Source organism: Elgaria multicarinata, chromosome 11 (genome assembly GCF_023053635.1).
Source record: "Elgaria multicarinata webbii isolate HBS135686 ecotype San Diego chromosome 11, rElgMul1.1.pri, whole genome shotgun sequence".
NCBI lineage: Eukaryota > Metazoa > Chordata > Lepidosauria > Squamata > Anguidae > Elgaria > Elgaria multicarinata.
Window position 1 is genome coordinate 20545143 of NC_086181.1, and position 27092 is coordinate 20572234.

Genomic DNA, 27092 nt, shown 5'->3' on the forward strand with positions numbered 1-27092 from the left:
GACAATCCCATTGATCCAAGAGCAAACAGCTAACTGAATGCAGAACCCACTTTTCATATGATGTGCATAATGTAGAGGTTTGCATATGGCAAAGAAACGGTCATAAGACATTACAGAGAGGAGATAGCATTCTGTGCTAGCTAGGAATCCAAAGAAATACATCTGTGTCATACATCCTTTGTGAGAGATGGTTTTGTCCCCTGTTATGAGACTGTTCAGCATTTTGGGCAGGATGGTTGAACTATACATCATCTCCAAGCAGGACAAATTCCCCAGAAAGAAGTACATAGGTGTACGGAGGTGTTTTTCAGTCAGTATCAGAAGAATGGTCAGGACATTGGCAGCCATTGTCAAAATATAGATTATTAAAAACACCAGGAAGAGGAAGATTGGTAGATCATGGAGCTCCCCAAATCCCAGAAGAATGAATTCAGTGATTACAGTCTGGTTATCCTGCATTGTCTTTCACATAACATGTGCATTCTGACATTATCGCAGGTCCTGAAAGTCAATTTGAACATAAGATGCATAAATGATGTTTCAGAAGAGTTTACCAGTATTTCATGGCACTGACATGCAAGGACACGGTTTTGTGGAGACCTCAGAATTGTGAGTCTCCTTTGAGAATGACACATGAAAAAAACCTGTCTTCACAGTTTCTTTCCTATTATCAAATTGCCAATGGGCTCATCTACACCAAGCAGGATATTCCACTATGAAAGCAGTATGAAAGTGGTATATAAAAGGCAGGAGCCACACTAAGCAGGATATAGCAGTATGAAAGTGGTATATAGTATGTGTCAATGGGCCCCAATAGTTGTCAGGGCACTTCAGTACTGCTATAAAGCAGTAGTGTGGGTCCTGCCTTTTATATACCGCTTTCATACTGCAATATCCTGCTTGGTGTAGATGAGCCCTATGTCTCCTTCCTAACTTATACTTGAGATGAATTCATGCAAATTTCGCGGTTATTATAAGCAGTGAAATGGAACCCAAACACCCACTCCCTGCTAGAGCACTTAAAAAGAAGAAAAACTCTTGCAACATTTTTCAGATATTAATTTCTAGCTTTATCTCTCTCCCCCCACACCACACCACACCACACCATAATGGTGCTGCCTTAGCAGGCCACTTCACACACTGCTACATTTCTGGCTGGAAAAGATTGATAATGTATTGGAATCATTTTGGGGAGAAAAAATGTGTTATGATCAATGTGCATAGTTGATAGTCATGCATCATGCATCATTTACAGAAAATAAATGAACAAGACAGTGTGGGAGATACCTTACTCACAAGTAGATGAAGAGTAGATGAGGAGTTTGGAGTGAGTCCAAATGTTGAGCATTTGTAAGCCAATGAAACAAGTTATACAGATTTCCTTCTTTAGGGGTCTTACTACTTTTGTGTTCAAAAGAATGTAAGGTTGCTGGTGTGGGAGAACAAGTGAGGTATAGTGGTTAGAATGAGACTTCAGAGATCCATGTTCTAGTCCTCACTTGGCTAAAAAGCTCAGTGGGTGACTTTGGGCCAGTCACTGACTTTCAACCTAGATGCTGTGAGGATAAAATGGAGAGGAGGAGGACCATGTAATCCACCTTTGGTTCTTTGCAAGAGGAAAAATGATGGGATATAAATGTAATAATTAATTATTTAATTATAAACCAACAAACCTACAGGCAGGTCATGAGTACAATAGCCCCCTCCTACTAATGGTCTCCAGCTATATCACATTACGCCAGTCCTTTTACAACTTCATTGGCTGCCAGTCCATGTCCGGGACTGATTCAAAGTGCTGGTATTGACATTCAAAGCCCTAAACGGTTTGGGGCCAGGTTATTTGAAGGAACACCTCCTCCCATATGTACCTGCCTGGACCTTAAGATCATCTACAGGGGTTCTTCTCCGTGAGCCCCTGCCAAAGGAAGTGAGGCAGGTGGCTACTAGGAGGAGGGCTTTCTCTGCTGTGAATTTGTCAAATCCCCTGTTAAACCATCCAAATTGGTTACCATCACTACATCTTCTGGTAGTGAATTATGTGTTTTATCTAGGTATTGTGTTAAGAAGTACTTCTTTTTATCTGTCCTGAAACTCCCACCAATCAACTTCATAGGATGACTCTGGGTTCTAGTATTATGAGAGAGGGAGAAAAAATGTCTCCCTATCCACTTTCTCCATACCATGCATAATTTTGTACACTTCTATCAAGTCTCTCCTTACTCGCTTTTTTTAAAAAAGCTATTGTGTTGTAACCTTTCCTCATAGGAGAGTTGTTCCCTTTATCATTTTAGTTGCTTCTTTCCGCACCTTTTCAGAGTTTACAATCTCCCCTTTAATGTATGGTGACCAGAACTGTACACAGTATTTCAAATGTTTGTCAATTTGTATAAGGGCACTACTATACTGGCAGTATTATTTTGATTCCTTTCTTTGTATGCCGAACATGGTATTTGCTTTTGACCAGTACCCGCACACTGCTTGGCATTTTCATCAAGTTGCCCACTACAACCCCAAGATCTTTTTCTTGGTCAGACAACACTAGCTCAGATTCCATCAGCATATACATGAAGTTGGGATTTTTTGACCCAACATGCATCACTTTACACTTGGTTACACTGAACCACATTTTCAAATTCTCCTGTTTGGAAGAGATCCTTTTGGAACTCTTTGAAATCATTTTTGGTTCAACTACCATAAATAATTTCATAGCATTAGAATGAACAGCCACCTCACTGCTCATTCCTAATTCCAGATCATTTATGAATTGCTTGAAAGGTATTGATCCCAATACAGATCCCTGTGGGACCCCACAGTTTACATCCCTCCTTTGCAAGAATTTACCAGTTATTCTTACTCTCAGCTTTCTGTTCTTTAATCAGTTACTGATCCATAAGAAGACTTATTGTGGGTGAGGGAGGACGCATGAAAGAAGACACAGACACCAGAGCATTGGGTATAACTAGGGCCTCTTTATTGAATAATTCTGTTAATCCAACCCTCCCCGGATCTGAGTGTGACAGTGCGGGAATCTCACATCTACTCAGGCCTACTGCCTGCCAAAGGGCGAGCCACTCTCCAGGCAAGAAGCCGTTTCATCGGCTCCCTGCCTGTACGACACTCTGAGAGTGTGGAGAGACCATCCCACTGCACCCCCCGCCCACTGCCATAAGGGACAGTGGGTAGATGCAGTCAGTATGGTCTCCAACTGCACGCCATAGCCTGACTCGCAAGCCGCACAACCCCGAGGAGCAGGTCCTCTGGCTATGCAGCTCACCGCCAAGGGTGCCAGTGGGCTCACCGTCCCTGTCCTGGGTTTAGATTCCCGCACCTTCCTGCTCACAAATTAACCTACTTATAACCCAGATCGCCCTAACGCTCCTAGTATGAAGTAGGCGAAAACCACATTGTGGGAAAAATTCCTACTTAACCCTCCTTCCAAAAGGAGCAGCTGGCTAATCCCAAACTAGGAACGGGCGGGAGGGAGGGAGCCGAAAAACCAAAAGAGGCCGAGCCTCGGGTGGTGCAGCTTTTATAGCCGCGGCGCCGCCCTAAGCACACAAGGCTTGCACCCGGAGCCACGTGAGTTCTTGCTCCTTTCCAGCCCCTCCCAACCCACAACCGTTGCTTTCCCGCCCAAACTTTCAGGTTGGGTGGGAAGCATATTTCTCTTATTCTATGACTGTGATGTTTTTTGAAGCCCATGTAAATAATGGCTACCAAACCACCCCTCTCCACTCTTAAAGAAGCCAACCTACCACAAGACCTACCTTTGCAGAAGTCAAGTTGATTTCCCACACACACCCCAGCATGAAGCTTTCAAACAATTAACTCAGAATAGATGTTAAACTATACTTTTCCAGTTCTCCCCTGGATCCATTTTAAAAATTGGCATTACATTGGCCATTTCACTTAGCAAATCAATGCCTGTCTTTCTTTCTTTGTTTCACATCTTATGCCTTACTATAGACTCCCTACAGCCTCCAGGAAAACAGATAAAATCTCAAGAGGAACCATCTAATTATGGAAGAAGCAAATGTTGGGAATTACTTCTGAACTACAATGAGAAATGTTGTAAAAACCTAAACTTAGCCTGAAATAACATGGGAATGTATTATTTTCAAAGGGATCTCTGAAGATAGGCAGAAACTTGAGCCAGTTCACACATGCATGTCATTTAAATATTTGATCACCTATATTTGAACCTCAAGTATCTTAGGCCTTAGCTAGACCTAAGGTTTATCCCAGAATTGTCCCGGGGTCATCCCTGTACATGTAAAGTAGGCATCTTCTCCCAGGCATTTTAACAGCATTTAACAACGTTAAGTTTGTTTTTAATGGACCCCAGAATTGCTGTTTTTAAATGGATACTGTTGTTTTATACTGTTTTTATGTTTTTTAAATTTTTGAATACTTTTAATGTTTACTATTTTTAATTGTTGTAAACCGCCCAGAGAGCTTTGGCTGTGGGGTGGTATATAAATGTAATAAAATAAATAAATAAATAAATAAATAAATAAATAAATAAATGACACACAGGATATCCTGAGAGCAGGCAGGGATGACCCCAGGACAATCCTGGGATAAACCTTAGGTCTAGCTAAGGCCTTAGAAGCCAAATAAGGTAGTGCCATTTTTATTTCTGGTCATTTTGCAATTCTAGTTGTCTGTGTTAAATTGGTAGTATCTACTAGTGACAGGAACTGGGAATACCCAAGTTAGGATAACACCAACTCTGTAGTATGGAGGGCATGCTTTGGCCACAGCTAACCCTAAGGTTTATCCTGGGATCATCCAGGGTTCGCCCCTGCTTGAGCACTGCATCCTCTGTGTTGTCACCTAGATGAACAGGTTTGACCCCTGGACGATCCAGGGATAAACCTTAGGTCTAGCTATGGCCTTTGTTTCTTCTAGCAGTGCAATAGAATATTGTGACTAGGCCTTTGAAATAGCCATTCTTCACTACTAGCACCCTTGATGATGGGTAGTTGAAGCAGCAGCCACTGTGAAGGCACCTTTAATGAAATATGTGTTACTAAATGTACTGTTGATCATGGAGATACATGTATACACTTGTTCATGTTCCCACAGGCACATTTGTTAAACAGAGATGTTTAGACTTTGGTCATAGATTATCTATGGCCAAGAGATGACCACCAGTCAAGGATCTGTACTCAAACAAGAGTTTGAGGATCATGCCACTTGGTACATTTTTTGATTATGGATAAGCATTTAAAATGTCAAAGCTGATTTTTTGGGGGAATTAACATGGCAGGGCACTATCACTTCAAAAACATGCATAATACTGACAATGCACCTGTAGGACTTCCTTGGGTAAATTAGCTACATTCTCAGCAAGGCCAGTTCTTGAAACCCAAAACAAGGCTATGGACATGTATGAACAGCCCATTCTGCAGGAGGAAGTGTGATTTGGGATAATGGCAACAATATTAGGTAATGTGGACTCCCAAACACCCAGGCAAGGGAGGGAAATGAATATGAGGGTGGGGTGAACAGTAGGAACAGCACAGCAAGAGAGATGGAGGGAAAAGTCCAGGAATAGGGAGGAGGTTGTGTTCCAGCTATACCCAGCATTTGCTCACTGAAATTTACATAGCTATAGTTAGAGGTCTACCTGGAGCTTGTAACACACACACACGCACGCACGCGCACACACACACACACACACACACACACACACACACACACACACACATATATATATATATATATATATATATATATATATATGTTTGACATCTTCTTTCCTAGGAGGACCTCTGATCTTGGAACATCTCCAGATGCAATGTCACCCTGTGCTTCAAGCCAACCCTCTGAAGGGCTTGCCTTGAGCACACAGAGTTTAGAAAAGGAGCCCCAGAGAGAGAGAAAAAACTATCCCAAAGGGGGGTCTCATCCTCACTGGAAGACCAGGGAAAGCTTGCAGAGAAGTGTCTGAAGCTCCATACAAATACCAGTTTAATAATGTACCAGGGAGCAAGGGGGCATTTTCACTGTGTGGGGGGGATGTTAGCTGGTGTGTTCATTTGGCCATGGTGTGTATTTTGCCTGTGTTTGTTTTTACTGGTGAGGAGCCAGTTACTGCAGGTTTCATGGTTGCACTGAAGCATGATCAGATCAGTAAACACAATTGGTCTAGAAGTAATGCAATGCAGCTGGTGCATTCATGACCTCACATAATCTCACAAGATAATGAAAGACATAGGACTCTACATTTATTGCACACTCATGATTGGCCACTCATGGAAGTTTCTGGGTTCTTTATATGACACCATCAACCTCCAGGATGTCTTCTGCTCTTGACTTCAGTAATCTCACTTTTTTGAAAAACAAACAAACATGGAGATAATGCAGAATTTAAATAATTGTGGGATGTCCCCAATGTGTAAAGCCAGCATAGCAATATAATACCACCACTAGATGATACTGCTTCATGGAATATATTAGCATTGCCAATAGACGTTTTTAATTCAGAAAAATATGATCACTGTCTAAAGAAGCACATCATAAGTGTAGAAAGACCCCAGGAGAAGAAACCCTGGTAAGGATGTGGGGTTTCTTCTTTAATGTAGAGACACCAATAGAGGAAGCTAGAGTGGTGGGGCAGGAGAGGTGAATAGAGTGAAGTTCACCATAGAGGGAAGTAGCTGGCAAGGAGTGGTAGAGGCCATAGTTGGTGCTCTCCTTATTGGCTCACTGGCTGGAGAGAAGAAGCCCACAAAGAGGGGATCTGTTAAGTAGGCATAGCTAACATAAGTTGCATTGATTTCAATAGGTCTGCTCTAAATAGGACTACTTTTGGGACTAATCCATAATCAGCTAGAACCAGAGCTGAGCTCAAATGACCTCTCAAAGTTCTCCACCTTATTTGTGGGCAGGTACATTGTGGGATTTCTATTATTCTCAACAGTTTCTCACAGGCAGGGCTCACCATTGGCAGGGCAGGTAGCAGAGTTTCTTTCTTTCTTTTGGGGAGGTTAATGTGCTGGCCCTGCAAGTGGCAACAGCGGCAACTATGTTGACAGGCTGGCCTCCATTTTGCATCCACCACAAAGCAGGTGTGAGGAGGGCAATATTATTTCCAGCATCAGGGAGGAGGAGGAGCTAGTGCTGTGTCAAAATCTGTCCTCCAATTTCCTGAACATTTTCTTACCTTGTGAAAGAGGTTTCCATCGTTCAGCTTAATTCTCAGGGCATTTATACTTATACTTCATGCTTTATTTTTGTGGTGTTTTTCAGCTTACCTAATCACTGCAAGATGTCTGAGGGTACTGCATCTGTGTTTTCTTTGTAGTCCCCATTGCTCTGCAGGCTCCCAGGCTGCCTATGCTTCCTGAAGAAGCCCTATGGGAGGAATTACTTCATGAAGTCTTCCCCTAAGCTTGAATTGAAGTGTGGGAAGCCAAGAAGGCTACTGGCTGCTGGTGAGATCATTGTACAATAAAAGGCCAGACACTTGCATAGTCCTTGAGCCCCTCCTACATAAGGTAAAGAAAAGAAACCCAAACCGAACCCATCAGAATTTCTTCCCATTGAATTTTTTTTCAAAAGTAATTTATTTTCTATTAAACTGAATGAAAAAGGTTGAAATATTGTGGGAGACATTTTTGGCACAGCATTATTAATATAGGACAAAACCTATCATTAGAAGGTAGAAGTTTCTGTTGCTACTGGAAGGCACTCCTGTCTTTTTACAGTAAAGTTGGAGGGAGCTAAGAAAAACTGAATTTGGGATGAAGGAAGCTGATCATCCCTAAGCCAAGGGGTGGGCCTTGTATGATCTCCTGTGGAGACAAATTCTAGGCCCAGAAGAACCAGCATCTGGAGACAGTCAAACAAAAAGTTGTAATGTTATACCAATATTAGATGAATTCTACAGTATGTCACTGTTCTCACAGACATCAATGTGTGGCTGCATATGTGAAGTATGTTGTAGTATGTGGAGGGGAGGAGGGGGAGTAAAAGACAGAGAAACAGAGGCAAAAAGCCTTAGTCACCATGGTTAAAGCCACGTTTTAAGGTGTCTTCTGAACACAGCCCAGCTTTCTGGATTAACCACCATGGTTTAAGGTGACTTCTGAACAGGGCCAGACAGAGAGATGGGCTGTTGGTTTTTGCATCTATAGAGAAAGTCTGACACATTTCATATTGATCAAATTTTCTCTATCTCTATTCTGTACTGTAAAACACATAAACATTTTAAAAATCTAAGCTTTCTTCTTAATTGTGTGCTTCTTAATTGAGTCACCACAGACATTCAGCTGTGATTCATCATACTGAGTGATCAAATGTTGAGAAATCAAGTAGTTGACACAAAGTGCTGTCTTATCCATGGATTTCCAGACCTGTAGAAAAAATGGCAATGAGGGGGGGGGGGAATAATTGTGGAACAACCAGAACATAGAACAAGCCCATTATGTGTTAAGTTTAATTCTCATACTCAGTGATGCCTCCAAGATTTGGAGGGCTCTTGGGTAAGACACCCTCAGTGGGACCACTGCTGTCACCAGCTCCTCATCTTCTTAATTTCTGTACCTTCTTGTATGCCAAGCAGAGAGCCTATAAGCTCAGAGGCTGTGGTAACTACTGCTCTTCCTTCTTTCACTTCACCTTTGTCTGGTCCAGAGTGAGAGGAAGGTAAACAAGTAGGTTGCAATGGTGAAGAGGATTAGCAAATCCAGGGGGTTCTTGTCAGTATGTCCCCTGCTGGGCTGTGAGCTTCACAGTTGCCCAACCATCCCAACCCTTAATGTCCGCCCTGTTCTTGCTTCCTAGTGAGCAAATAAATTGAATATTCCTGGTATGCTTTTCCTTAAAACTCTGCAAATAAAAAGGGCTTACTTATTTTAATGAAGTCTGAACATTCAGTAGGTAGCTGGGAATATTCCTGAGGGTGTCATTCCCCATCATTCCCCAGCTCTGTGCTTATGGACCTGAAACACTCCCATACAGGTTCAGTCTAGAATTTAAGTTTCCAATAATTAGTCAGAATCTCTTGAGATGTTTACCTTCTGTTTCCAATGATAAATAATAACCCAACAGAGACTTCTTCTTTTGGATAAAGCTTGAGATGTGAAATGAATTTTAGCATATGAAAATATAAAAATAAAATATGGTGGTGGGGGGGAACCCAAGCTCACTAAACAATCATAAGAATATGAAGATGGATATAGAAGGTATACTGTACAACTTGTTCCCAAGACCAACAGTTATTCAGAAACTGGACCCTTTACAACAGTCTGTTTACTCTTAATGGAGGTATTTATCACATTGTCTTGCTGAGAATACCAGTGAAATATGTATGGTTATAGGTTATAATTGCACTGGCAGCTAAAAAGTGATGAAACTATTAGGATAAATATATGTCTTTAAATTGATATGTTTAAATAAATTTAAATTTAAAATGGTTTATTTCAGAAACTAATGCTATGAGAATGATGGATGATTTCGAATTCCCCACTTTACTAAGTGATAAAGAAGTCTGTGGCAGCACTGAATGTGATGAAACTATTAGGATAAATATGTGTCTTTAAACTTATAAATTTAAGTACATTTAATTTTAATGTGAGTTTTTGAAAAACTCTCCATTTTACTGAGCGGTGAAAAAAAGTCTGCAGCATCACTGAATGCATTTGTGTGTGTGTGTTTTCTGTTTTGTTTTTGATTGTTTGTTTGTTTTATGAGGGAGCGTTGGGAACTCATGGGGTTAGGTCCAGGCAAAATTCAATTAGTCCTGACTTAAGTCCCATATATTTCATTGGGAACTAAATGCAAGTAACTGGCTGAATCATACATCCAGTGTCATCTTTTTAATATCTGCATATTTATACATCTACAAGCAGAACACGTTGGAAACAGACTTCTAAGGCAGAAAGAACAACATTGATTCCTGCATCAGGTTCCAAGGAGGCAACTGCACCTGCCTGTTTACCCTACCCTGTGCCTGTTTGCATTCTCTTCCCCTCCTTATTGTTTCATTATGATTTTATTAGAATGTAAGCCTCTGCGGCAGGGTCTTGCTATTTACTGTTTTACTCTGTACAGCACCATGTACATTGATGGTGCTATATAAATAAATAAATAAATAAATAAATAATAATAATAATAATAATAATATTTCAACATGAACTGACTCACAACTATTTTCCATCCTCAGTATCTCTGCCAACATTCAAGATGACATGATAATTCCTTCTGTTTGTTTTTCAGTCTCTGTTCTAAACCTTGATGACAGTTACATTACAAAGATTAGAACCATCCATGAAATTCAACCTGTATATTAAGTATCTGTTCCCCCATCAAATTAGCCAGGCAAAATTGCAGCCACATAGACACATTCTTGCTGGTCAAGAGATCCAAATGTGTAACACCAGATTAGTTTTTAGTAAGTGATGCTGCTGAAATGATTCTCATTTAAGTTTCTCTCTAGATTTTGGAATTCCTAATAACCACATCTTGTTTCTAAAGTTGAATTGATTCATTGGGAATTCTCCATTGTTACATAAAGCAAAATAATAAAAAAATCAGTTGCATTGTAAAGACTGGACATTATGCTCCTTTCCTTCATGTAACCTTCCTTCTTCGTAATAAAACATTGATAAAACATTGCCCACATATACAAACAATCTCAATGTGCCAGCACCATGACTTGTGCATCGAGATTCCTTTGGGGCATTGGGTTAGATTCAGACAAAGGGCCCATCTATATCAACTAGGATATTCCACTGTGAAAGTTGTATGAAAGCAGTATATAAAAGGCAGGAACCACACTACTGCTTTATAGCAGTATTGAAGTGCACTGCAGGAGCTACATTACTGCTTTATAGTGGTACTGAATTGCACTGACAACTGTTGGGGCCCACTGACACATCTACTCAAAGCAGGATAGAACACTATGAAAGTGGTATGAAAGTGGTATATGGTATGTGTCCATGGGCCCCAACTGTTGTCAGTGAACTTCAATACAAGTATAAAGCAGTAGTCTGCATTTATATAAACAAAGCCTGCAATATGTCAATTTTCACACACAGACACAGAAACAGACACACATAGAATGTTTTTGGAATATCTAGGATGCAAAAGGCAAATACTGATTCACACTTTTTTCAGGGAGGTGTGGATTAAGTCCAAGTGTACTGTAACGGTTACAATATTGGACTGGGACTCAGCAGATCTCAGTTCTAGTCTCCACTTGGCCATGAAGATCACTGATTGATTTTGGGCCAATCACTGACTCTCAGCCTAACCTATTTCACAGCATTGTTTTGAGGATAAAATGGAAAGAAGGAGGGACACCTAAATTGCCTTAGGTTTCTTGCGAGAGTCAAAAAGATGGTATACAAATGGAATAATAAATAAATGGGGGGGGGGATAGAAGTAGAAGTGTTCAAGTGTTTCTTGAACACTTCTACTACCTTTCATATGCTCCCACCCAAGATGGAGAGCTGAATGTGAAACTTCCACAAAAAAATGCAAAATTTGCACAAACCCCTCCCCATGGACTAATGTATGGGGGATTTGAAGATTGCAATTTTTTGAAGTCCGTGTATTTTGATAAAATTGTGCATTTTCCAATACACTATTTGCTAGTGTGAAACAGATACAGGAATTTCTGAATATTTTAGGAGAAAATGCACTCCCAATCATGTTTGCATTTGGAATAGTGAAGGGGCATTGTTGGTTGATTTGTGAACTGAAACAAAATTCTGATACATCCCTACGAAAGATGCATGTTCTACAAGCTACATTTATCGCTTTTACATTTTAACTCTTTCAGGATGAGATATAAGTTTATTTGGTGACAAACATAATGCAGAGGAACCAGAGTGCAATCACAGGATTCATCCTGCTGGGCTTTGGAGACCTCCATCATCTGCAGATCTTCCACTTCCTGGTGTTTCTGGTGATCTACATCTTGACCATGGCTGCCAATATCCTCACTATCCTTCTGATAGTGACTGATCAACATCTTCACACACCCATGTACTTCTTCCTTGGGAATTTGTCCTGCTTAGAGACATTCTACAGCTCAACCACCCTACCCCGAATGCTGACTAGTCTCCTGACAGGGGATAAAACCATCTCTGTTGAAGGCTGTTTCACACAACTATATTTCTTTGCTTTCCTGATTGGTACAGAATGTTACCTCCTCTCTGTAATGTCTTATGATCGCTTCTTAGCCATATGCAAACCTCTACATTATGTAACTCGTATGAATAGCAAGCTCTGCATCCAATTAGCCAGTGGCTCTTGGATCAATGGCATCATATTTACTTCTATATATTTGGCCTTGGTATTGCAGCTACATTATTGTGATTCCATTGAAATTGACCATTTCTTTTGTGAGTCTCTTGCATTGATTAACATCTCATGCAGTGATGCTAGGCTTGTGAAATTTGCCGGCATAATCTTGGCTTTTGCATTTACTTTCCCGCCTTTTCTCTTGACCCTGATCTCCTACATATATATTATTACTACCATTTTAAAAATCCCATCAACCACTGGGAGGCAAAAAGCCTTCTCCACCTGTTCTTCTCACTTAATCATTGTTTCTATTTTCTATGGGGCATTGATTATTGTGTATCTGACACCAAAAACTGAAACAATGAAAGACCTTAGCAAAATCTTTTCTCTGTTGTACACAGTCCTTCCCCCCTTAATCAACCCCCTTGTATATAGCCTGAGAAACCAGGATGTTAAGGAAGCTTTAAGGAAGGCTGCTAGAAAAGTTTTAGAATTGTGAATTTGGGGTTCAAAGATTGCTGTTTCTTTAAACATACAAACACACCCAAATGGACAAAGAAAAGAAACAAGTTAATTACTTAGGTACATAGTAATTCATACCCTTCACTCAACCAGTGCCAGTTCTAGGTCTTGGGGCCCTCTGGCAAGATGATCTGAGTGGGCTACCTTTCCCAAGTGGGCCCACCTCCTCCGCCTCTATTTGTATACATGCAGCACCTGCTGAAATTCCCTCTTCCCCACAACAGTTAAAGCTGCAGATGCCCTGCCCTATTTTCTCTCTTGTCAATCTAGCCAAACAGGACAGGACTCCTGCAGCTTTAACTGTTGTGATAAAGAGGGAATTTCACCAGGTGCTGCATGCATACAAATGACACCTTCCAAATTTCCCTTTTCTATGCAACTGTTGAAGATACAGGAGCCCTGTCCTTTTTCCCATAAGTTCATCCTAAATTATTTGGAAAAGAATATAATGGGAAACACACACACACACCCAGCCTCTTCCAGGTACTTGAGTCTCCAGCTTGCTGGAGGCGCGAGCCTTCAGCGCGAGCCGAAGGGCGAGAGCACAAGGGCTCTCGGCCTGTGGCTCTCAGCTGTGGGCGTGAAGCCGCCAAGCGGAACTCTTTACCTCAGAGGTAGAACCCCAGCCCCGGACCGGTCTTCACCACCTCTGCTACAAGACATGCTCTTCTGCACTGTCGAGTTATTAGTCTGGCAATGTGACTGCCTTAACATACCCCAGCTGTCTGCACTTCACTGCACTTACCTTCTTGCTTGCTGATACTGGTCTTGGCCAGGCTAGTTCTGGCTAATCTCGTCCTGCGCATGTCTTACTTCCCTGCCTACTTGCTATCTCTTTCCCCATTTCTTCTCCTAATTCCTTTCTCATCATATCTGCTCCCTATGGCTCACTCCAAGCTCATCTCTCCCAACTTAGTTCCTATTCGGTGTCTCCCCCCCTCACAGCTGCCTTTCTCGTGCTCCTTATGGAACTGTCGCTCTATTGCTTCCAAGGCCCCTGTCATCCAGGACTTGTTCTTCTCTAGATCTCTCCACCTCCTTGCTCTTACTGAAACCTGGCTTCCTGCCCATGATACCGCCATCTCTGCTGCCCTCTCTCTTGGAGGACTCTCTTTCTCTCACTCGAGTCGCCCAGAGGGTCGAGGTGGTGGTGTGGGTCTTTTATTATCGAGTTTGTGCCAGTTCCAGCCTCTTTCCATTCCACCTTCACACTGCTTCTCCTCCTTTGAGGTACATGTGGCGAGGCTCTTCACTCCACTGCGACTGCGGATTGCAGTTCTCTACCGCCCCCCCCTGGCTCATCCTCTAAATTTCTCTCTGATCTCGACTCTTGGCTGTCCTTTCTCCTCTCTGACAACTCTCCTACTCTGATCTTAGGTGACTTCAATATCCATGTAGATGACCCTCAAGATGCTGCAGCTCTACGATTTCGCTCCTTATCTTCCTCTTACGATCTTAAGCTCTGCTCTGAAGCACCCACACATTCCCTTGGACACTGTCTGTATCTTGTCCTCACTCGGAACTGCTCTGTCCTGGACTTTTCTATTGCTGACTTTCCTCTGTCAGATCATCATCTAATCTCTTTCAATATCACTCACAATCCCCCTCCTTCACGTCCTGCTTCACGCCCTTGTCATGACCTGCATTCTATCAACTACGAGGCTTTTTCTCAGTCTTTAGCCTCCTCTCTTCCTTCTGTCTACACAGCCGTCTCCATGGACTCAGCCGTCTCCTCCTTTAACTCCTCCTTATCTTCAACTCTTGATAATCTTGCTCCATCTACAACTCGGATAGTTCGCCCCTCTCAACCCCAACCGTGGCTCACCTCTTTCCTCCGCTACCTTCGCTCTTGTTCCCGGGCAGCCGAACGCCTGTGGCGTAAGACCAAGGACTGGGTGGACTTTGTCCACTACAAATTTGTTCTCTCCTCTTTCTCTTCTGCCATTTCACTGGCCAAACAGCAGCACTACTCAACGTTGATCCAGTCAAATGCTAAGCACCCTCAGCGGCTCTTCGCGTCCTTCAATTCTCTTCTGAAGCCTAATCCGCCATCTCTCCCCGCCTCTCTGTCTGCCAACGACTTTGCCTCTTTCTTCAATGCTAAAATCCAAACTATACGCTCAGATCTAGCCAACTCTGCTCCGCTTCCAGCTCCTGTCCCTCACCTGTCAGTTCCTCCTTCAACTCTCTCGGCGTTCCCTTCGGTCTCAGCTGATGAACTGTCTAAAATACTGCGCTCATCGAAGCCTTCCACTTGTTCCCGTGATCCGATTCCCTCTCGCGTCTTTATTAATCTTATCCCCGCTATCCTCCCATCCTTGCTTCACATCATTAATTCTTCTCTGTCCTCTGGGTCATTTCCTTCTGCTTTTAAACATGCTACAGTCTCTCCCATTCTCAAAAAACCCACTCTTAATCGACTATCCCTGTCTAACTACCGACCTGTCTCCCTCTTGCCCTTTGTCTCAAAGATCCTGGAACGTCTGGTCTACTCTCGTTGTCTTGACTTTCTCTCTAATAACTCTGCTCTGGATCCCTTTCAATCTGGCTTCCGTCCTTTGCATTCCACTGAAACAGCCCTTACCAAGATCACCAATGATCTTCTTACTGCCAAGTCTAAAGGCCATTATTCCGTTCTTATTCTCCTTGATCTAACCGCAGCCTTTGACACGGTTGATCACGATCTTCTCTTAGATTCCCTCCATGACCTTGGACTCTGTGGCTCTGTCTATAACTGGTTCGCCTCCTATCTAGAGGGTCGCTCTTTCAGCGTGTCGGCTAACGGCAGCTCGTCCTCCTCTTTTCCCCTTTCAGTTGGGGTTCCGCAAGGCTCGGTGCTTGGCCCATTGTTGTTCTCTCTATACATGCTGCCCTTGGGCAAGCTTATTCAATCTCACGGCCTCCAATATCACCTGTATGCCGATGATACACAATTATATCTTTCATCTCCGGAACTTTCTCCAGATGTTCACGATCGTATCTTGGCATGTCTTTCAGATATCTCAGCCTGGCTGCTTCATCGTCGTTTGAAACTTAACATGGCAAAGACTGAATTGCTTGTTTTTCCTCCTAAACCTTCTCCTCACCTCTCATTCTCTCTTACTGTCAACGATGTCACGCTTACTCCGGTCAAGGAAGCTCGTAGTCTTGGCTTTATATTTGACTCCTCGCTCTCCTTTACTCCTCACATCGAGGCAGTAGCTAAATCCTGTCATTTCTTCCTATATAATATTGCCAGGATTCGACCATTTTTGTCTGTCTCTTCTGCCAAGACTCTCGTTCACGCACTGGTTATCTCTTGGCTGGACTACTGCAACCTTCTTCTCTCTGGCCTTCCTTCGTCTCACATCAGTCCGCTGGTCTCTGTCCACCACTCTGCCGCTAAGATCATCTCCCTGGCCCGCCGCTCTGACCATGTCACTCCACTTCTGAAATCTCTTCATTGGCTTCCAACTCACTCCAGAATCCAATATAAACTTCTCCTGCTGACCTTCAAAGCTCTTCACGGTCTAGCTCCTGCCTATCTCTCCTCTCTCATCTCACACTATCGCCCTGCTCGGGCTCTCCGCTCCTCTGATGCCATGCTTCTCGCCTGCCCAAGGACCTCCACTTCCCTTACTCGGCTTCGTCCTTTTTCTTCTGCTGCCCCTTACGCCTGGAACGCTCTTCCAGAACACTTGAGAACTACAAACTCAATCACTGCTTTTAAAACTCAGCTAAAAACTTTTCTTTTCCCTATAGCCTTCAAATATTGAGTTTGTTCTGACTCTATACTGTTAGCTTCTCCCTACCCGGTGCCTGTTTACACTTCCCTGTGCCTGTTTGCATTCTCCTTCCCTCTTTATTGTTTACTACAACTTATTAGATTGTAAGCCTATGCGGCAGGGTCTTGCTATTTACTGTGTTATCTGTACAGCACCATGTACATTGATGGTGCTATATAAATAAATAATAATAATAATAATAATAATAATAATAAATAATCATTCAAACTGTAGTGCTATGGAAGGGCATGGATGCTTGTCATGCTACTGAGGGGAGACCTACTGATGCTAGCCACTCAACCAAAGGGGCCCATTACCTCTGAAAAGTCATCAAAGTTTCAGCTGTGAATGAGTTTTCCTTGATGAAAAATTACCGAATTCTCTTTGATTTTCATGTTGAAAGGGGAAAATATATGGCAATTTGAAAAGTTCAGAATCTCCTGAGAAATCCTGCTAGACATTAAAGGGCACAGTCTTATGGCTGGATGAGGAATGTTGGAAGTTGTAGTATTTGTTTCTAGGCATAGATAGGATTATGTATTTATTATTTATTTACCACATTCCTTAGCCGCCTTTCAGAGCAAAAGCCCTCGCAAGGTGGCTTACAACAATAAAATGCATAAAAACAGTTAAGATATTAAAAACAATAAAGTCATAAACACAATAAAATAACAATAAAAATGATAAAAGCCAGCAATGAAACCAGCGGCAACTACTATGACAATAGCAGCAAGAGCAGTAGTCATATCACAAGAAGGCTACAGTAAAATAATGTGTTTCTTAAAAGCCTGCAATGACAGAGCATGTCAGACCTTCAATGGGAGTTTCGTCCAAAGGTGTGGGGCCACTGCAGTGAAGGCTCTCTCATGTGTAATCACCCACCTAATTGCTCGTGCGGGTGGGCAAATGAGAAGACCTCTCCTTCTGATCTTGAAGTGCTGTAAAACCCTTTTGGCTTCCTGGGGAATTCCTCAGATATGTCACCTAAGGAGAAACTGCAAAGTTGCTTCAAATTTTCCTTTTATTTTAGCCTACTGCTACTTCTAATGTTCATTAAACCTTTGTAACATATTGTAATGGAAAGGAATACTTCAGCTTTAAGTTGTAGTTGCTACCACAAATGTATTTTCCATCAAGTTAGATTTGTGTGCGTTTGTGTGCATGAGGGAAGTGTTAGTGACTATGGATTGGACATTTGGATTCAAAGTTTGTGCTCCATGGATGGAAGGAGCTCCTGCTTATGGTAGAATTGGACTAACAGAAAAGTGCAAAATGTTTCCCTTTCAGCATCATTTATGAATCAATTTGTCTATGAGCTTGAGAGATTAATCACCATATCCTTGGTAATATGGCCATCTAGACATTATCTTGAATACTCCTATGCTATTTTGGTTAATTAAGCTTTTTCTATTGGCTATCACTCTTCTTCAAAGTTAATTGCCAACATTCCCTCTAGAGATGCCATCAATTGTTTTGAATGTTTAATTATCACCAATGGGAGATCACTTTTTGATAAGGAATGAGACATAAAGCTCCATTTGATAAGTGATTGTACATCCAAGATGACAAGTAAAGGAAGAATACCATTCAGCTTGCTTCCACAGGCCAAGAAATGCTTCAGTTAATTATAGAGGTATTTATCACATGGTCTTGTACATGCTTCCCTGTATGCATGCTTATAAAACAAATATACATGATTATCAGCTATGCATGCGGCATCATGTGCTGCCTCTTAAAAACTTTATGAAGGAGATTTTCATCCCTATAAATAATTACAATGTCCTTTATATGTCTAAAGATTTGATGTTATTATGTTTAGATGAGCTGGATCTAAACTTGTGTGACAACTGTGTAATACGTACACAGTTGTCACACATGAATATACTATATTGTGCAAAAGCAAAATATTGAAAACACATATTGGAAATTGGAAATCTTTGCAGTTCATCTTTGCAAAGTGAAGCACTGAAGAATTAACATACGTAATTCTTCCACAGGAATCTATTCCATCTCTCATTGCTTTACTAATGGCTAAATGCACCATGATCAGCCATATCAGTTGAAATGAACATGTTAACAGCAGGCATGGGGGTATTCTTTTCTTGGAAATGTAGTGCCCAGTGAGGGGAAATTTAACCCTTTCCTCTTCTGCCATGGCCCTGACGAAAATCATCCCCTCAAGCCTGCTATTATCTGTAAGAGGAAATTCTCCAGTGGAAAATTCCATTCTGGTGCTAATAGCAGGTGGTGGTGAAGGAAAGGGTTAAATGTCTGTAACCTGGCACACTGTGTTTCCCCCTCACCCACCCACTTGCTCATGTTGTTAGCTTTTCTTTTTCAACTGTGGTTTCGAGGGACATGTTCAGCATGATGCCTAGATCGACCCTTTCTCTGTAGTATGCAGAGTGTGTGATATATCCTTGTGCAGGCATAGTGTAGGGTGACCATATGAAAAGGAGGACAGGGATCCTGTATCTTTAACAGTTGCATAGAAAATAAATTTCAGCAGGTGTAATTTGTATGCATGCAGTACCTGGTGAAATTCCCTCTTCCTCACAACAGTTAAAACTGCAAGAGCCCTGTCCTCTTTTGTATTTGGTCACTCTAGTACAGCTCCTGCAGCTTTAACTGTTGAGAGGAAGAGGGAATTTCACCAGGTGCTGCATGCATACAAATGACACCTGCTGAAATTCCCTTTTCTATACAATTGTTAAAGATACAGGAACCCTGTCCTCCTTTCCATATGGTCACACTAGCATAGTGCCCATGCACACAGGGATTCAACAGAACTCTTTTTTCCTTACATACATGCAAGGCTTTATAGAGCTCAGGATTTCAGCAAACTGCGCTGGGTAAGAGGGAAGACTGGATGAATATACAGGTATGTATTCAAGCCTCCTGATCCCTGAAATGGCCCATCATGGTACCTATAGACATGCATCATTTGGTATTAGTTTTGTTTTTCAACCATTTTAAATAGACTCTCTCAACCTATATTGGGATTGGTTTTGCCTGCAGTTCTCTTAAACTCACAGAGCAATCTTATACATATCTATTGAGAAGTAAGCCAATTGAATTTAATGGGTCTTATTCCCAGGAAACTGTGTATAGAATTGCAGCATAAAAATGGAATCCTAGGTATAACTACTCAAAGGTAAGTTTCATTGAATTCAATTGGACTTACTCCCAGGTAAGTATGCACAGTCAGTGTAATATACATACTTAGTATACTATATATGCCTCAGTAAACTACATTGGTAGGGAAAACTGGATGGACCTACAGATATATATTCAAGCCTCCTGATCCTTGAAATGACCCTATCCTGTCCCCTGTGGACATGCATCAAAGGGAGGAAGGTGGGTAAGGACTGTATTGAACCATATGGTGATCTCTCAATGTATGGGGTTTAGAGTGTATGCTCAGATGGACACATTTCTAAATTTGTCAATCTCATTTTGAAAAATTAGCTACCCTAAAAAAACTATGGACTTTTTCCCCTTTGTATCCTGCTATCCATTGGCCATGAATCCTTGCTATTAATGTTAGGAAATGTAAGGAGATCCTGTGACCTCTTACAACCCTATTCATTGCTGTCTTATATAAACTTAACAGGCCATAAACCTCATTGATTTCATTGGGACTTCTGAGCAGGCATTTATAGGATTGCACTGCAAATTCCTAGAAATGCTTATTTCAGGCATGATCTACACTACTGCTTATAACGGTTTATAATGGTTATGACAACTGTTCAGGCCCAGGACACATTACAAATACCATTTTCATACCGTTTTTAAAGTGTTATATCCTGCTTGGTGTAGATCTCATTTCCATTTATGGGATGTGGAATTAAGGTCCATAGCAAACACGAGGGCTGATAGTTACATAATGTTTCAAGGGGCAAGGGGCATGGGTTTCCATCATAAAATGTAAGATGACAAGATTAAGCACTTTGACAAACAGAAACACATTGCAAGCCAAGTGCTTAATGTCTAGTTCTGAAAGAAAAGCTACAAGTTTGGTAAAAGTTTCCTGCTTGCATTTTTTTTTAAAAAAAGTATAACATTGTGATGGGCTCCTCTGAAATACAAGCATGTCCCAATAAATAAATAACTTCATTGTCTCATGTTCAAACATTCTTTCAGGGTCTTGTATTCTTTCACTATCTATATTTAACATAGAGAACAAAATGTGGAGAAACCAGAGTGTAGTCACAGAGTTCATTCTTCTGGGATTTGGAGAACTCCATCATCTGCAGATCTTCCTGTTCCTAATTTTTCTGGTGATATATATATTTACCATGGCTGCCAACCTCCTCACTATTCTTCTGGTAGTGGCTGATCAGCATCTTCATACCCCGATGTACTTTTTCCTAGGAAATTTGTCCTGCTTGGAGATTTTCTACAGCTCAACCATCCTCCCCAGGATTCTGGCTAGCCTCTTTACAGGAGACAAAACTATATCAGTCGAAGGATGCATCACACAACTGTATTTCTTTGCCTTCTTGGTCAGTACAGAATGTTATCTCCTCTCTGTGATGTCATATGATAGATATTTAGCGATATGCAAACCTCTACAATATGCAACTGTTATGAATGGTAGGCTCTGTATTCAGTTAGCTCTTGGTTCTTGGTTTAACAGCACTGTGTTTACTTCTATATTTTTGGGGATGGTCCTGAAAATACAATTCTGTGGCCATAATGAAATCGATCATTTCTACTGTGATTCTCTCCCGTTAGTAAAACTCTCCTGCACTCATATCAGCCTTGTGAAACATGTTACAGTAATATTGTCTTTCATATTCACTTTCCCACCTTTTCTTTTGACTCTGACCTCTTATGTATATATTATTGCTGCCATCTTAAAAATCCAATCAATCACTGGGAGACAAAAGGCATTTTCTACCTGTTCTTCTCACCTGAGTGTGGTTTCTATTTTCTATGGGGCATTAATCATTGTATATCTGTTGCCCAAAACTGAATCAATGAGAGACCTCAATAAAATCTTTTCAGTCCTGTACACAATCCTTCCTCCCATGGCCAACCCAGTCATATATAGCCTGCGGAACAAGGATGTCAAAGAAGCACTGAAAAAGGTAGCTTCAAAGGTTTTGGAAAGACAATGTGTGAATCAGACATTCAAGTCTAGGAGGTCTCTTTCATTTTACAAATAAACTTGCAAAAAACGAATGGGTGGATTGTCCACTGTATATTTCATTCTAGTATTTGTTGAGATATATAGGGAACTGTAATTGCAATATCAATAGTGATGGGTAAATCCATTAAGCTGAAGCACATCAAGCTTCTCATTTTTCCATCACCAAGTTCATTCTGTCCCTGTCCTGTATGAGCTTTTTTGCCCTTCTAACAGGAATGTTGTGTATTTCTGTGCACAAATTTCAAATATACACATTTTTGTACACAAGCACCCATTGACTGAAGTGTGTTTGTGTGCATTTTAAAAATGTATACGAAAACCTTTGCACATTTTACAAAGCTTGCACATGTTTTGTTTGTTTATTTCATGAATGGCATCACAAGCTTAGAAATGTACAAACGTCTGACCACAAATTGCACTGAGGTCAGCATTCAATTCTGAGAGGTACAAATGGGTTTAATAATAATAATAAACCAACCCATGGCAGAGGGAACTTCTCACTTATTCCTACACTTGATGGTACATGATTAAGCTAAAATCAAGGGTGTTGTATAGAAGTTTGAAAGGGGTAAGATCAGGATTTATTCCACTGCTAAGCCCCCTTGCATCATTTCATGTATGTGAATTATTGTCAGTGGACTTGGAGATACACATTCAAATATGGTAGCCAGCACCCCATCCCCTTGGCCACAGTAGCGGACAATAAAGAAAGACTTTGTAGGCATTCCGCAACTGAAGACTCGATTATTATGTTCTTAATTGTTTTAATTTTTGTGAACCACCCACAGAGCTTTGGCTATTGGGTGTTATAAAAATGTAATAAATAAATAAATAAATAAATAAAATTATTTATGCCAGAACTATAGGGGTTATGAAAGCAGCCCTAGCTAATTGGAGTAACTCAGGCTTCTTATACCGGATATGCCAGATTCCAAACCGGAATGTGACCTCCTCCCCACCTGAAAGTGTGTGCTCCTCTCTTTCGGTTCTAATGAGACTATCACTGGCCTGATATGCAAAAGTTACGTCAGAGCCTTGTTTGTGCACTTCTTTCTAGTGGGTCCTGAATTCACGTTTCCTGCTACCCAACCCAGTGCACAGTAAGCTATCTATCAAAGACTACTGCAGTATAAGTGCGGTAGTGTCTTCCTTGTTGTGTGGCCTTGCCCCTCCCTTCCTTGGCAGAAGATTCTTTCCCCTCCCTCTATGAATGTGCAAGTCTCCAACCAACTGAGCTATCTTGTTGTAGCTCTATGCTACTTCCTTCACTTGCATTGTGTTGTGCAGGTGAAAGAGCACTTTGAATAGATTTATGCAGGACTTCCCTAAGATTTCCAATGGGTGGGTTGTTGCTGCCTGTGACTCCCAATTTCTGCAGTAGAGGGTACCACTGCTTTTCAACTTGTTCATAAATACAGTGTCGTATAGTGGTTAGAGTGTTGGACTGAGACCTGGGAGAATAGGTTCTAGTCCCCACTCAGCCATGAATCTCACTCAGTGACTTTGGACCACTCACTGACTCTGAGCCTAACCTACCTTGCATGGTTGCTATGAGGATAAATTGGGGGAGGATGCTCATGGTCATGATTCCAATCCCACTTGCCGATATGTGAGGCAATAAAGAAGTCTGCTGTGTAATTCACAAAGCTAAGGGTCCAGCTCTCACTTCCTCTCAAATCTGCCTGCTTGACCCTGTGGTGAACTCTGGGATCTGTCAATCTGAAGTCCTCTCCCCCTCTGACAGAGACTGAGTTCCCAGGAGTGGGAGGAGGATGGACTCTGATTCTTCAGCATCCTGACTGATAAGCTCCTGGGAAGATTCATCCTTTACTCTTGAAGAGTCTTGGAAAATCTCCTGCCCTGCTTCTGGTTTTGGCTGGTATACTTCTGGTCCTGTTCCTTCTTCTCTTTCAGATTCCGAATCCAATTCAGGCCTTGAAACCCCTTTCCCCACACTAGGGAGAATAGGCCTGATCCTGACACCATGTAAGCTGCCTTGGATTCCTTGCAAGAGGAAGATGTGCAGGATAGCATTGTAATAATAACAAATGTAATGATAATAATAGTAATAATAGTAATGATGATAATAAATGACCTTTAACTAGGACTAAGCAATGAGGTGGTCATGTTTGCTGGCAAAAACAAATTATTTAGGGTGATTAAAACAAATGGACTGCAAAGAGCTACAAAAGGATCGCTCCATAGTGGAAGAATGGACATCAAAATGGCAAATGCAGTTCTATGTAAGCAAGGGTAAAATTATGGGGCAAAAAAATCCCAACTTCACTTATATGCTTGTAACTGACCAAGATGCTATTCATAGAAGCACATCTTGATAGTTCCTGTAAAAAAAGCTGGGAAAATGCCAAAACAAAGAGAGGACATCTAAGTCATGTACATTTACCCACATTAACAAACATAGTAGAATAGTTGAAGCACTGAAAATCAGGTCTATTAAAAAAAAAAGAGAGCAAAAGCATAAAGAAATCTAAATACATGTGCATATTAATCAAGATGAAATAAATGGGGTGAAAGGAATGTAGACAACAATAGTATAACTGTGACAGTTTATTGAGTGTTGCTGGCAAACAAAATATGATTTTATTAGTTCAAAAGCAAAACAACCCCTCTCCAAAAGGCCCATCAAAGTATCAAATGTGCTCAGTGGTAGGCAGTATGTAAGTATAAATATTCCTCAGGCGAGAGAAGGAAAATAATTATATGATGTTGACACCATGGGGAAAATCATTGTTCTTTTACTAGACAATCCAGCAGGCCATACTTCTGAGGAAAGATACATAGGATTACACTGTGAATGTTTTAACTGGTGAAATTCTTCTTTCACAGCATTTCTTACTAAAATAGCACCATTTCCTTTATGTCTCATACAGCCAATATGTCAAGTGTGCTTTCACATGCAGTATATTATTTTTGAATAAACAGACTGGTGTATCATAATATAATAAAGTGATATTCAGGCAAACTGTCTGTGCCAGCCCAATCAGCATTTATTTATTTTGTTTGTTTTTATTTTTGTTTATTATTTTTTAATTGTCTGTTCAAAGAGTAATGTCGGATTTAATAAGAAAAAAAGCCTGGTGAAAAATAAATCAGCACATTGTCGATGGATCCCCACTAGTAAAAGCCAATATGCTAATATAAACAAAACTAAAATGTGTTTCTGACAATGGAAGGAAAAATGTTACATTGAAACAGACAACGGAACCAATTAACTAGGGAGGTGATGGGTTTTCCCTTGCTGGTGATCATCAAGCAGAGGATGGACAGCCATCTGTTAGGGATGCTCTAGTTCTGGACTTTTGCATGGAACAGTGGTTTGGAACAGATGGCTTACACGACCCAGTTCTGCTGTATGGGTTCAATCCAGATTTAAGCTGGGTCAACTGCACTGGTGGAATTCACATCCATTGCAGCCCCCTGAAAATGCAACAGGGAGAGTCAAGAGGCCCTGTTATATATGATGTATGGCACAGGTAGTCAGTAGGTAAATCTCCAGATGTTGTGAACTTCAACACCCAGCATTTCTGACATTGGCCATGCTAGCAGGGATTTCTGAGAGTGATAGTCCAAAACACCCAGATATTTACTTACTGTCTATGCCTGGTGTAGTGTAGTGGGAGGGGAGATTCTCAAAATTAAGCAGAGAATCCTTTGATGAGTAGAGTCTTTCCTCTCAAGGAAGGCAGATCCTGGATCTAACCATGTAGTTTTCTAACTCTATGATTCTAGATAAAAAATTACTTCAAAGCAAAGATGTATTATCTTTGGATTCTTATTTATTTATTTATTTATTTATTTATTTATTGCATATCTATACTGCCCAATAGCTGAAGCACTCTGGGCGGTTCACTAGATTAAGACCATTCAAAGTATAAAACAACAGGATACCATATCTCTGGGTGGGCTTGATTACATAACCAAATAATCCTGCCATTTCTTCTAAACATGCATTTGAATTTATTTCTAAGGTAAAGGATAGTATCAGGATTTTGATCTCTGGTTCACAAATTGACCTTCCAAAACCTTCCCAGCAGCCTTCCTCATAGCATCTTTGACATCCTTGTTTCTCAGGCTATAGATGAGGGGGTTGAGTAAGGGGGGCAGAACTGTGTACAACAGAGAAAAGATTTTATTGAAATCTCTCACTGATTCTGTTTTTGGTATCAGGTATACGATAATTATGGCCCCATAGAAAACAGAGACGACAATCAGATGAGAAGAGCAGGTGGAAAAAGCCTTTTGCCTCCCAGTGGTGGATGGGATTCTCAGGATGGCAGCAATAATGTATATATAAGAGACCAAGGTTGATATAAAAGGAGGGAAAGTAATTACAAAAGCCACCGCGAACGTGACCAGCTTCACCAGAAATGTGTCACTGCACGAGAGTTTTACTAATGGCAGAGCTTCACAAAAAAAATGATCTATTTCATTGTGCCCACAGTACCGCAGCTGTAACATCAAGGCCAGGTATACAGAGATGACTGCAATGCTATTGATCCAGGAGCCCCCTGCTAACTGCATACAGACCTTAGCATTCATAAGAGTCGCATAATGTAGGGGCTTGCATATGGCTAAGAACCTATCATAAGACATTACGGAAAGGAGATAACATTCTGTACAAACCAGGAAAGAGCCAAAATAAAACTGTGTGATGCACCCTTTCACAGAGATGGATTTGTCCCCTGTCATGAGAGCAGCTAACATCCTAGGTAGGATAGTTGAACTGTACATCATTTCCAGGCAGGACAAATTCCCCAGGAAGAAGTACATGGGTGTGTGCAAGTGTTCATCACTCAATATCAAAAGGATGGTGAGGAAATTGGTCGCCATGGTCAAAATGTAGATCACCAAAAACAGCAGGAACAGGAATATCTGCAAATGATGGAGGTCTCCAAATCCAAGAAGGATAAACTCAGTGATTTCAGTCTTGTTTCTTTGCACTGTATTCATTATGACACATATGCATAGTCCTGAAATAATATCTGAAGATGAGATACAAAGTGCTGTTATAGTGGCATGGATTTCAGGAGCATTCATTGCACAAATTTCCCAGAAAGAAGTATATGATTAGTGTGTGCAGGTGCTGATCTGTCACTAGCAGGAAAGAGGTGAAGATGTTTACTGTCAGGATCAAAATGTAGATCAGGAGAAATGCTAGGAACAGGAAGACCTGCAGATGATGGAGCTCCTCAAATCCCAAAAAGATATGTTCTCTGGTTACAGTCTGGTTACTCTGCATTGTCTTTCTCATAATATGCACATTGTGAAGATATCCTGAGTCATGGAAGAAAAGTTTGATGATGAGATAGATAAATACTGCTATGGAAGTATAATATCTCAAATGGTACTTCTTTTTCTTTTGCTTAAAT

The 27092-nt window shown here is 41.1% G+C and overlaps 3 protein-coding genes across 3 annotated transcripts; 2 read left to right on the forward strand and 1 right to left on the reverse strand.

Moving 5' to 3' along the window:
• The first annotated feature begins 11827 nt into the window (after positions 1-11827).
• On the forward strand, positions 11828-12760 carry LOC134405286 (putative olfactory receptor 2W6). Its single transcript, XM_063136526.1, has one exon. It carries the CDS (start codon positions 11828-11830, stop codon positions 12758-12760), a length of 933 nt encoding a protein of 310 aa, XP_062992596.1.
• Positions 12761-20707: 7947 nt separating this feature from the next.
• Positions 20708-21718, forward strand: LOC134405287 (olfactory receptor 10AG1-like). Its single transcript, XM_063136527.1, has one exon. It carries the CDS (start codon positions 20735-20737, stop codon positions 21716-21718), a length of 984 nt encoding a protein of 327 aa, XP_062992597.1. The 5' UTR covers positions 20708-20734.
• A 3986-nt stretch (positions 21719-25704) lies between these two features.
• On the reverse strand, positions 25705-26673 carry LOC134405288 (olfactory receptor 5B21-like). Its single transcript, XM_063136528.1, has one exon. It carries the CDS (start codon positions 26671-26673, stop codon positions 25705-25707), a length of 969 nt encoding a protein of 322 aa, XP_062992598.1.
• Positions 26674-27092: the final 419 nt, after the last annotated feature.